The sequence below is a fragment of the Tamandua tetradactyla genome, chromosome 6, assembly GCF_023851605.1.
Source record: "Tamandua tetradactyla isolate mTamTet1 chromosome 6, mTamTet1.pri, whole genome shotgun sequence".
NCBI lineage: Eukaryota > Metazoa > Chordata > Mammalia > Pilosa > Myrmecophagidae > Tamandua > Tamandua tetradactyla.
Window position 1 is genome coordinate 53,353,459 of NC_135332.1, and position 13,300 is coordinate 53,366,758.

A 13,300-nucleotide genomic window follows, 5' to 3' on the forward strand; every position below is an offset into this window, starting at 1 on the left:
TTCTTTATTTGGTTGACAAAATGTGATGTGTTCCAAATATAATTTGAGATTGGAGGTCCCTTTTTAACCTTCTCTGATAAGATAGCAGTGTTATTACCAGTCCACATCTCTTAGGAGATGAATTTTAACCTACAGGCCTGTTTCTTATTTGGAAGAGGGTTTTTCAGGGCATTTGGAGCAACATTTCTAGGAACAATGTTAAAGATATTAAACTGATAGCCACATATCCTGATGGCTTCAGAATAAGCTTATAAAGAGCTCACTGTGAATGCAAATAGAATTTTAGGCATCAGGGAGAGGGGTAGATTTAGCACAATGCTACCTTTTAAAACCATTAGCATGGGAATTAACTAAATGGTATGTAGCTTAATGATAACAAATACATATCTGCATGGCCCTTTACTTGTTTGAAGTGTTTTTATATACTAGCTCATCTGATCCTCCCAATAACCTATAAGATAGATAGCCCAGATATTATTCTCATTTTATATATGAGGAAACAAGCTAAAAGAGTGAGTTGCTCAGGTCACAGCTAGTAAGAGGGAAGGCGGACCTAAGCCCCTGTGTTCTAATTTCTGGTTTATTGCTTTTACTGGCAGCCCACACCATCTTCCTAATATTTTCCAACTTTCTTACTAGTCTAACAACCATGCTATCAGTTTCACTGAAACTATTTTAAAATTAAGGAACCAGCAAGTAATGTTGAATTTATTTAAGCATCATTTGCAGAAGATACAATCCTTTAACACCAGGAGTTTACATTTTTAGAGAGGATAATATTTATACCTGTGGCAGCCAGATGCCTGGGTCTTCTTTCTAAAAGCTGGTAACAAACCAGCTTTAGGCAAGACAAAGGTATAGGAAGTAATCTCCCTGGAGAGGGGAAGAGTGTAATGACGATGTAAAAAATGGCAGTGATTGTATATTAGTCTTGAACACTAACCTTACTTAGTAAAACATCAGATCTTAGGCCCCTTTAATGATTATACTAGAGACCTGATGTCCTCATACTATATGAAATGTCTTTGTTCTGAAATCATATATTGCTTCGTGCATTTCTGTTCCCTTTGCGGAGCACTAAGCATCTGCCTGGCAGTCACTGGAAAACTTCTGTTCGTAAGTCCCAATAAAACCATGTCCACTTCTGTGCCTGGTATGTTTTCCAATCTAGCAGCTGCCCCCAACCATGCTTTGCAAAAGCTGGGTCTGGCACCTGAACAATACCTGATAAAGAATTTATGTAGGTTTAAATCTAATCCATTTATTTGACTATTAATATTGATTTATTGGTATTTGCATAATATTAGTAATAACATTGATTTATTGATATTTGCATAAACCTCTGAAGCTTAGACTTGGTTAGTTTTTTTTTTTTTAATTGGCTTTTTCTCCATAGCCTACAAGTAATAATGACACTGGGTAGTATAGACCACTTTATACTTTTGGTTTTCCATGGTTTGGGAAAAACATAAGATTTGAAGACAGTAACACTAGAATTTCAGGAAAGATTCCATCCCCCCCTTTTAACAACTTTATTGACAGAATTCACATACCATACAATTCAGCCATTTACAGTGAACAATTAAATGGTTTTTAATATATTTACCAAGTTATACAATTACTACAACAATCAGTTTTAGAAATTTCATTAACCCGAAAAGAAACCACATACCCATTAGCACTTACCCTTACCCACATTTCCCTCACCATCACTACCACCAGCCCTAGGCAACAACTCATCTACTTTGTCTCTGTGGATCTGTCCATTCTGGACGTTTCACATAAATGGAATCATACAATATGTGGTCTCTTGTGATTGGCTTCCTGTTTCCCCTTAATCTAAATATGAGCAAGGCAATCAGTTATGCTGAACTTTCACAGACGTCTTGATCCACTAACTTAAGACACTCTGCTGATAATTCAGGGAATTTTCATTCCTCTCACATGTGAGTTTTTAATGAACGCCACTACTGCCTCATCCCAACTCACATCATCCACTCTTGTGTTCTTATTCTCCCCGACATGCTCTTATTATAAAGACCTCTCTCAACTGTACACAGTCAATTAATTAAATATTTGTCTATTTCTCTGCCCTTAAGGTAGAAATTTCCCTTGGTGGGTGTTCCACCTCCTAGTCATTAACCATATTTGACCCCCCATCCATCTACTGCCTGAGTTTAGACTACCTCACAGATGAAGCTCTTCTAGGTGGCAATATTGTTCCATTAGACCCTGGGACTCTCCAGCCACAGCTATTCGAAATGGACTTGGCCTCTGAATAAATGGAGAACAATTTGTGAAATAGCCTAATATAGAAAATACCCAAACATGGACAAACCAAACTGGGAAGTAGCAAAAGGAGCATATTGTGGGAAGATATTAAGTGTTTAGAGAGGCCATGGATATTGTTATGGGCTATAAACAAGTTTAAGTATACTGTTGTGCTGGTTTGAAAGGAAGTATGCCCCCTAAGAATAGCCATGTTTTAATATATATCCCATTTCATAAAGGTAGAATAATCTCTATTCAATACTGTATATTTGAAACTGTAATGAGATCATCTGCCTGGTTGATGTGATTTAGTCAAGAGTGGTTGTTAAACTGGATTAGGGGATGACATGTCTCCACCCATTTGAGTGGGTCTTGATTAGTTTCTGAAGTCCTATAAAAGAGGAGAATGAGAGATTCAGAGAGAGCAGAAAATGCTGCAGCACCACGAAGCAGAGAGTCCACCAGCCAGCGACCTTGATGAAGAAGGAAAACGCCTCCCGGGGAGCTTCATGAAATAGGAAGCCAGGAGAGAAAGCTAGCAGATGACGCCGTGTTCGCCATGTGCCCTTCCAGCTGAGAGAGAAGCCCTGACTATGTTTGCCATGTGCCTTCTCACTTGAGAAAGAAACCCTGAACTTCATCGGCCTTCTTGAACCAAGGTATCTTTCCCTGGATGCCTTTGATTGGATATTTCTATAGACTTGTTATAATTGGGACATTTTCTTGGCCTTAGAACTGTAAACTAGCAACTCATTAAATTCCCCTTGTTAAAAGCCATTCCATTTCTGGTATATTGCATTCCAGCAGCTAGCAAACTACAACAACTGTCTTCCAGACATTACAAGTTAATAGAAGCTATATGTAGAAAAAAGATGTAGTGAACAGCCAGTTGGGGCATAAACAGAAGCAGAGACTAAAGAGTAGTAGAGTAACATTAATAGCAAAAGATTAAATGGAAGATCCATGAATTTGGGTGCTGATGTCTCTACAGTTACTTTAGATCCAATTTTAGTTGACTGTTCCTGTTCTAGAAGTATTGTTTCTGGAAGTCTAAAACAGTTGGAATTCTCTGTTGGGTAATATTTGGGAAGATGGTAATGATGATAAGACACTATCTTTTACTGGTTTGCTTTGCTTCTGTCCCTACAGCATTTTCAACTCAAGTTGCTTTCGTAAACTTAGGTTCCAAAATGTTAGGAGGCTTTTCTGCCCCTTGATTCCACTTCCATGGTTGGCACCATTGCTACAGACTCTGTCAAGTGACTGAAGAACCTCTGCAATACTGTACCTAAAACCAGCCTAAAAAAAAAATCCATGACTGCTTCTAATAACCTCCCAGTATGGAATTACAAAGATTTAGCTCTTTCTTCACTCCTTCCTCAAAACACACACACATTTACTTCTCATCCCTCCATTCTTCTCAATATAACTGCATTGTGATTTAGGCTCAGTATTCACTAATCAATTTTCATAATCAATATATCATGAGTATGGATGCTATTTAGGGCTTGGCCACGTAGTAAATTGCAATTACTTTCCTCTATTGCATATCTTTTTGTTTTCCTTGGAGTTAATGTCAAAAGAAAACTGGGATAACCATAATATCAAACAAAGTAGATTTCAGAACAAAGAATATTACCAGGAAGAAAGGTCATTTCATAATGAAAAGGAGTCTTCAGTTAATTTAAGAGCTTCAAAATAATCAAAACAAAAACTGATAGAACCGCAAGTCCATAGAGACAGAAAGTAAATTACTGGTCACCTAGGGCTGGAGAATTTGGGGGGGAAATATGGGAAGTAACTAACAGATATGTGATTTCTTTTTGGGGTGTTGAGAGTGTTCTAAAATTAACTGCAGTGATGGTTGCACAATTTTTTGAATATACTGAAGACCATCGAATTGTACATTTTAAATGGGTGAATTATATGGTATGTAAATTATATATCAGTAAAGCTATTATTAGGTAAAAATAGGATACTATAGATATTTGGATCTACACTAAGAAATGAAATCACTGGAAATGGTAAATATGTGGGTTTATAATATAGCATGAGTCAACGGGAGGGGAAATGGAAGTAAATTTTTGTAATGTTTTCGTGCTATACGTGAAGTGGTACATTCTTACTTGAAGGTAGATTGTGGTAAGTTCAGGATGTAGCCTAGAAAACTAAAGCCACCTCTTGAAAAAAAATAACAGAAGCAAAGCTGTATGGCTAATAAGCCAACAAAGGAAGTTAAGCTAAATCATAAAAATTTCTCAATTAATCCAAAAGAAAAAGAATAAAAGGGAAAGAGAACAAGGACCAAATGGAACAAACAGAAAACAAATAGCAACATATTAATAACCATATTAAACGAAGTAATGTAAACACCCCAGTTAAAAGGAAGAAGCTGGGCAATAGTGGTTCAGTGGCAGAGTTCTCGCCTGCCATGCCAGAGACCTGGGCTTGTTTCCTGGTGCCTGCCCATGTAAAAAAAAAAAAGAAAAAAAAAAAAGGAAGAAGCTATCAGATTGGGTAAAAAAGCAGGACCCAACTATATGTTGCTGAAGAAAAAATTCACGTTAGATATAAAGGAGCAAACAGACTAAAAGTAAAGGAGAGAGAGGATGCAAATAAACAAAATCAGAAATGAGAAGGGGTGTGTTACCACAGACCTTGAGGAAATAAAAGAAGTCGTACAAGGATACTAAGAACAACTATATGCCAACAAACTAGACAACTTATATAAAATGGACCAATTCCTGGAAACACACAAACAAGCCACACTGACTCAGGAAAAAATAGAAGATCTCAACAAACCAATCACAAGTAAAGAGATTCAATCAGTCATCAAAAATCTTCCTACAAAGAAAAGCCCAGTGCCAGATGGCTTCATATGGGAATACTATCAAACATTCCAGACAGAACTAACACCAATCCTCCTCAAACTTTTCCAAAAAGTTGAGGAAAAAGGAACTCTACCTAATTTTATGAAGCTAATATCATTTCAATATCAAAACTGGGTAAAGATACTATAAGAAAGGAAAACTACGGGTCAATCTCCCTAATGAACATAGATGAAAAAATTCTCAAAAAAAATATTAGCAAATCAAATCCAACAACACATTAAAAGAATTATATACCACGACCAAGTGGAATTTATACCAGGAATGCAAAGATGGTTCAACACAAGAAAATCGATTAATGTAATACAGCACAGTAACAAATCGAAAGGGAAAAAAATCACATGATCATCTCGATTGATGCTGAAAAAGCTTTAGACAAAATTCAGCATCCTTTTCTGATAAAAACACTCCAAAAGATAGGAATCAAAGGTAGCTACCTCAATATGATAAAGGGAATACATAAAAAAACTGATAGCATCATATTCAATGGAGAGAGACTGAAAGTCTTCCCCCTAAGACCAGGTACAAGACAAGGATGCCCACAGTCCCCACTATTATTCAACATTGTGCTAGAAGTTCTAGCTAGAGCAATCAGGCAGGACAAAGAAATAGAAGGCATCCAAACTGGAAAGGAAGAAGTAAAACTCTCATTATTTGCAGATGATATGATACTGTACTTGGAAGATCCTGAGAAATCTATAGCAAAGCTACTTGAGCTAATAAATTCAGCAAGATGGCAGGTTATAAAATTAATGTGCAAAAATCAGTAATGTTTCTATACACAAGCAATGACCTAACTGAGGTGTCAGTTAAGGAAAAAATTCCATTCAAAATAGCAACTAAAAGAATCGAATACTTAGGAATGAACTTAACTAGGGATGTAAAGGACTTGTACACAGAAAACTATATAACATTGCTAAAAGAAATCAAAGAAGCTCTAATTAGGTGGAAAAACATTCCTTGCTCATGGACAGGAACGCTAAAAATAGTTAAGATGTCAATTCTCCCCAAATTTATCTACAGATTCAACACAGTACCAATCAAAATTCCAATAACGTACTTTGAAGACTTGGAAAAGCTAGTTACCAAATTCATCTGGAAGGGAAAGAGACCCCAAATAGCTAAAAGCATCCTAAAAAAGAAGAACTAAGTGGAAGGATTAATATTCCCTGACTTTAAAACTTATTATAAAGCCACTGTGGTCAAAACAGCAGAGTACTGGCACAAAGGTACAAGTATTGGCCAATGGAATCAAATCAAGAGTGCAGAAATGGTCAACTGATCTTCCACAAAGCCCCCACATCCACTGAACTGGGAAAAAATAGTCTTTTCAACCAGTGAGCATGGGAAAATTGGATATCATTAGCCAAAAGAATGAAAGAGGACCCTTACCTTATACCCTATACAAAAATTAATTCAAAGTGGACCTAACACCTAAACATAAGAACTAGCACCATATAGCTTGAAGAAAATGTAGGGAAACATCTTCAAGACCTAGTAACAGAGGTAACTTTCTAAACTTTACACCCAAAGCACAAGCAACAAAAGAAAAAATAGATAAATTGGAACTCCTCAAAATCAAATGCTTCTGTACCTCAAAAGACTTTGTCAAAAAGGTGAAAAGGAAGCCAACTCAGTGGGAGAAAATATTTGGAAATTACACATCAGACAAAGGTTTGATATCCTGTATACATAAAGAAATCATAAAACTCAATAACAAAAGAACAAACAACCCAATTATAAAATGGGTTAAAGATATGAATAGGCATTTTTCTGAAAAGCAAATACAAATGGCACAAAAGCATATGAAGAGATGTTCGTTTTCAGTGGCTGTAAGGGAAATGCAAATCAAGACAACAATGAGATACCACCACACACCTATAAGAATGACTGCTATTAAACAAACAGGAAACTATAAATGTTGGAGAGGATGTGGAGAAATTGGGACACTTATGCACTGGTAGGAATGTATAATGGTGCAGACACTTTGGAAGACTGGCGGTTCCTTAGGAAACTACATATCGAGTTGCCCCGTGACCCAGCAATAACACTATTTGGTATATACCCAGAGGAGCTGAAAGCAACAACACCAACAGACATTTGCACACTGATATTCACAGCAGCATTATTCACAATCACCAAAAGTTGGAAACAAACCAAATGCCCATCAACAGATGAGTGGATTAACAAAATGTGGTATGTACATATGACGGAATATTATGCAACAGTAAGACAAAATGACATTCTGTAGCACATGACAAGATTGATGAGCCTTGGGGACATAATGCTGATTGAAATAAGTCAAAAACAAAATGATAGATACCATATGATTTCACTTTTATGACCATGGTAAATGTAAGATCAGAGGCTTATAATATAGAATATAGGAGACTAAGAGATATATAGAAGCTAGAGATGGATGAACAGTTAGCTAATGAGGTTGAACACCAATGTAAGGGAATAGATAGACATGAAGGTGGTTCTCTAGTGGGTCTATAAGTAATATTACTATATTGAAGATGAACAAGATTGAAAGGATAGACCTACGTGTCCCACTGAGTTACACTAGAAATATAAATTAGTTTTTGCAAGAACTACTTCAAAGGTATGATTCATGTACAAAGAGTGTTTAAATTCAGGGTATGGGGGAAAACTGCTATTGCGTACTATGGGTTATGTTTACAAAGGAAAACATCAGCACTTACCACAGCAACAGCAGGGGTGAAAAATGGGAGGAGGGACAAGAATTAAGAGGAGGTTTAGATTTCCTCTTTGGTGAGGGTGTGTTTATTGGTTTTCTTTCTCTTGGAAACAATGAAATTACCTAAATTGAGAGTGTTGATGGACTGTGGACTTTGGGCACTATACATGATCCTTGATGAATGCAGGTGGCTGAAGGATGCATTGAACGATGGTGTATACTTACGAAGAATGTTGTGCTGCTACAAAAAAGGAACAAAGTCGTGAGGCAAGCAACGATGTGAATCAACATGTGGAATATTTGGTGAGGCAAAATAAGCCAGAAACAAAAGGACAACAATGGTATGGTCTCCTTTAGAAAATGATTGCAGGAAAAATGGGGCCTAAATTGTAAGCTTTTATAGCAGACATATTTAGTCCAGAGTGGTATTATTTCTGGATTTTGAGAGGCTGGTGTCTCTCACTCACTCACTCTCTCTCTCTCAATGTCAGGAAGACATTGTCTATATTTTAGACTCACACATACTCTCTGAGACCAAAGGGGGAAAGGTTTTTTTGGTCTGGCACCAAAATTTTCTGAAGCACACAATCTAAGTCAACCTATCTATATAGCTCACTTGAACAACTGAAACACAGGAAGTCTAGAATAAGAAAGAGGTCTTTTAATCCTGTATAGCTTAATGTATTGCCTGGATACATGCAGAGTATACTAAGCAGATAATCAAAAAGTATTGGCAAAGTCCCTTAAGAGATGGGAGAAAAACTTTGGAACTATTAAACTTTACCATCAGGGAATCCCTTGATACTGCGTCATAGTTTAGGGACACCCAAATCAATAGGCCATGCTCTTAATCTTAAGGCTTGCTCTTGTGAAGTTTTTGTAGTTAGCAGAGAAGCTTAGTCTACCTACAGGTATGCTTAAGAGTTACTTTTGGAGGACCTTTTTTGTTGCTCAGATGTGGCCTCAGTCTCTCTAAGCCCAACTCTGCAAGTGCAATCATTGCCCTCCCCCCTACTTGGGACATGATATCCAGGGGTGAAAGTCTCCCTGGCAACGTGGGAGATGACTCCCAGGAATGAATCCAGACCTGGCACGGTAGGATAAACAATTCCATCCTGAACAAAACGGGGGAAATAAGTGTAACTAATAAAGTATCAGTGGCAGAGAGAGTCCAAATAGTCGAGAGGCTACTCTGGAGGTAGCTCTTATGCAAGCTTCAGTTAGACACTGCTAACTATCATAATTTGCCAAACCCCAACCAAGACCATCCCAGCCAAGCCTAAAGAACATCTAGGGCAATATACAGGATTCCACAAGGGTCACGTGCACTACTAGTGTAACTTTCCAGAAACCTAAAACCTCCAGAAGGGTCCCTGGACCAGATAAGTCCTGAAACCTAGAGTGACCAGCCTCCCCAGAACATGTCATCCCATATTAGTGACAGCCCTCTCACTACACGAAAAATTTAGAATGGCCATAGTCCAAACACTCCTAAAGAGAGGGAAAGATCAAAGGTGATGGCGGAGTTATATAGACAAGATAGGATTTAACAAATGAATATCCAATGCTGAATCATTAAATTAATATCTCTTTTAGTTTCCAGTATCTTAGAGCAGCGAGAAGTAAAAACCTAAAATTGTGGAATTATAACCCATGTCAAACTCTGAAATATGTTCTACAACTAAATGTGGTGCTGTGCTTTGAAATTTATTCCTTTTTTGTATATATATTATTTTTCACAAAAAAGAAAGATAAAAAGTCAATTGTGGTGATAAAAAAATATTTATGTCTTCTACCCTCCTATATTCTGGAGCAGCTAGAATGAAAAATCCGAGAGGATCATTGTCCATAACGAACTCTGGGATGTGTCCTGTAATTACTTGTTGAAGAGTGCTTTGAAAACTACTGCTTTTTTTTTTTTTTATTTCTTTGCTTTGTATACATGTTATATTATAAAATTAAAAAATTTAAAAAAAAAAAGTAAAGGATGGAGCCCACGCACTTGCCAAACAAACAAGCAAGCAAACACACACACAAAAACAACAAAAAATTCAACAAAATGGTGCTGCAATAAGAGGATATTCACATGGAAAAAAAGAATGAAATGTAGCCCCCACCACAAAGCCTACAAAAAAAAAAAAGAGATGGAAAAAGATACACTATGTTAACATTAATAAGAAGTACTAGTAATATTAATATCAGACTAAGTAGATAAAGAGAGGTAACAGAATAGAGAGGATTATTTCTTAATGATAAAGGGGTCAATGTAAGTGGACATAAGAATCCTAAATGTTTATGTACAAACAAAATACAAACAAAACATGCCAGAATTGAAAGGAGAAATAGGCAAATCAACAATTATAGCTAGAGGTTTTAACACTTCTCTCTCAATAACTGAAAAAATCTCTTTGGCTGCTATAACTCTACCTTGGAAGGGGCAAAGAAGGGGGTCACATACGAAATGAGACCAGAATTTAAAAAAATCCTATCTAAGTATGGTTTTGATTCCTATATCTAGTGTCACTATAAACGGTATGGTTGTTAATAATTTCGTCCCTAAATAAGGAGTTATTAAAATATATATCATCATCCTCTGCTTAATCACCTGAGGTAGGTATTACTTTACAATGAACCCCTCCCTCTAAGGGGGAAAAACTTATATTCCACAGTAGTGGTGTCTGACCAGAGTGAGCATCAGAATTACCTAGCAGGGTTAAGACTCATGTGGCTGGACCATACCCCAGAGTTTCAAAGTCAATAGGTCTGGGGTGAGACCCAATAATCTGCATTTCCAACAAATTCCCAGGGACTATACTTTGCGAACCACCGACCTACAATTTTGTCATCTCATTATTCTTTACTTCCCACTGATTTCGCAGCAGCCACTCATCTTCGAAATAAAACCGAAGGCCATAAGAACTGGTGACCCACGGGCTCGAAGGAACTCAAACGAAGATCCCAGACCGCTCAGTTGTTTCCATGAGGTTTAAAACCCCGCGAGAGCTGATGCTACGACGCCAGCGTCGGCGTCTGCGTCGGTGTCTGCGTCGACGTCTGCGTCGGTGTCTGCGTCGACGTCTGCGTTCGCCACGTTCAGCGAGACGGCAACAAGATGGCGATTCCGGGCAGGCAGTGAGTGATGCGGGAGTGAGGGTCATACTGGGGAATAAGAAATCACGGCGACTGTGTTTTTAGCCGAGGAGTAAAAGTGCCCTGCAAGTAAAGAGGCTGTGTCATCAGGGCTAGAGGCGGGAGAGAATGAGAAAGCCTGAGGAACATGTATCCCTCCCCCCTCCTTCCCCCACATTTTCAGGATGGAAGCCCGAAGTTTGAGGAAGAAACTTGTGAGGAAATAAAGGAAGTTAGGCTGAGGGGCAGAGAGCGAGACTTTTCTATTTTCCAAAAGCTCGGTCTGAGGCCCCTCAGTCTTGCTTCCTACCCCGCGCTTGAGTTTCTCCCCGGTTGGATGCTCTCAGGGGCAGAGAAGAGACAATTCCTGGCTTCCTTAGAGGTCCTTGTTCTCCTTGGCAGAAGTTCAAGTTCTGATTCCCGCCCACCCTTCTCGTTTTAGGGATGTTGTAATGAGAAACCACAGAAAAGGGTAGGCATTTAGGGATTGGGGTATACGTTGCCGAGAGACAAATATTGTACATCCTCCAAAGTTTTGCATTGATGCGTGATCCTTATTTTTGATGGCGGCTTCCCGTGGCCTCTGAATCTTAAAGGCCAAAATGTGAGAAACCAAATGAATTGTATCTCATAGGATGCTTGTCTCAGATACTCCAAGACAAAGCAAAGGAGCTTGCCCCATGGCTGCTTGGGTTTCTCAATTAATGTAATCTTTTTAAAGTTAATGTATGTTGTGATCGGCTCTCCTAATTAATTCGAGTGGGTTACATTATCCATTAGTTTTTTTAAAGCAGCTTAAGTACTCAGTAAGGAAAAAAAATGTAGTTATTTTCTTGACTGTTGCTATACCAGAAGGATAACTGCATTTTTGTTTTCAGTGGACACATACTGAATTTTCCATTTACAGTCGTGTCCTTTTTTAAACGTTCAATCCCTTTACCGTCTAAAACATTTCTGAACTCATGTTATTTCTCTTCCTCGGTAAAAATGGTATTTGAGTTTGACCCATATGCACAAATAATCACTCAGTAATAATTATAAAGTCCTATGGCGTAATAACAGTTTTTGATCATTAAGAATGAGAAAGTGTGTTATGTGTTCATAGGCTATTTGATATTTTTTTACTTGGTAGCGTCATCTGGAAGAGGTAGTGGACTTTTCTTTTTAAACATCTAAAGATAATGGTGTGATTTCTATTTCAAAAAAAAATGCAGGTATGGGCTTATTTTGCCAAAGAAAACACAGCAGTTGCACCCTGTTTTGCAAAAACCATCAGTGTTTGGGAATGATTCTGATGATGATGAAGAGGTAAGGGAATCCACTTTTCTCCTGCATTGTTGGAAAGACAAATGTTTGTTTTGTTTGTTTAATTGAAGTTATGAGTTTCCTGTCTTCACTTGTCCTAGTTATTTATCATTACATTTTGTATCTGGAATATATTTTAATTTACAGGACTAGCAAAAGGAATGTTTTAAAGAAGTTCCACTGATTTCTTTATAAATGATCTTGAGATTTTTTTTTCTCAAAAATTGTGAACCTCAGTTATTTAAAAATAAAGTCTTTTGACAGTTAATAATGATGTTAAAAAATTGTTGATGTAGCGATCCTTAAGACTGCCTAATTAGAATATCACCAGAAGTTTTTTAGTTTGTCAGCAAAGTCGTTTCTAATGTGTTAATTAGGTTCTAACATGATTGGATAGCATTTGTTCTTTATAGGAATACTTTTGTAGTTATTTCTTAAGTGTCTGCTAAATATAATTATTCAGTTACAATTATGGTAGCAAATAAAGTTACTGTTGAGAGTACTACGATAAAAACGTATAATTTGAACATTTTCTATTTTAGCAGCCAAAACATTATTTCCTGTGAAACCTATAGTTTATAGCAGAAAGAGCCCTATGTGTTCATCTAATATTAAATATGTATTCATCTAAATGTGTGTTCATCTAATACTTAAGTCTTTTCTCTGTTTCTTAAAATGAAGACTTTTGCATCAGTTAAATATGAAACGTCTTTGCTCTGGCAGAAAAATAGCATCCCTTTCAGTTTTTATTAATAGCACAGGTAAATAATTGAATATAGTTGGTACTTCTTTGCTTCTTGTTTTTCTTCTGTTGGAGCAATTAGCTCTATATGGCTCAAGCTTTCTTAAAATTGAGGTATGATTTACATATAATAAAATTATCAGATTTTTAAGTGTACAAGTTGATCACTTATGATAATTGTATATGCCCTAGTCAAGATGTAGAACATTTTCCTCTCCCCATAAGCTCTTTAGTGCCCCTTTATAATCAGTTTACCTCCCCACA

General features: G+C 37.2%; 1 protein-coding gene across 4 annotated transcripts in view; it reads left to right on the forward strand.

Annotated features, from left to right (window-relative positions):
* The first annotated feature begins 10,886 nt into the window (after positions 1-10,886).
* Positions 10,887-13,300, forward strand: part of NSRP1 (nuclear speckle splicing regulatory protein 1) — an 80,617-nt gene continuing 78,203 nt past the window's right edge. Inside the window, exons 1-2 of one of the 4 annotated variants that reach the window (XM_077165411.1) lie at positions 10,887-10,992; positions 12,204-12,297. In XM_077165411.1, the coding sequence (XP_077021526.1) occupies positions 10,973-10,992; positions 12,204-12,297 (114 nt within the window). In that variant the 5' untranslated portion in view covers positions 10,887-10,972. Of the gene's footprint in view, positions 10,993-11,273; positions 11,462-12,203; positions 12,298-13,300 lie in introns of those variants that run through there. The other 3 variants (XM_077165415.1, XM_077165412.1, XM_077165413.1) reach the window with 3 other exon arrangements.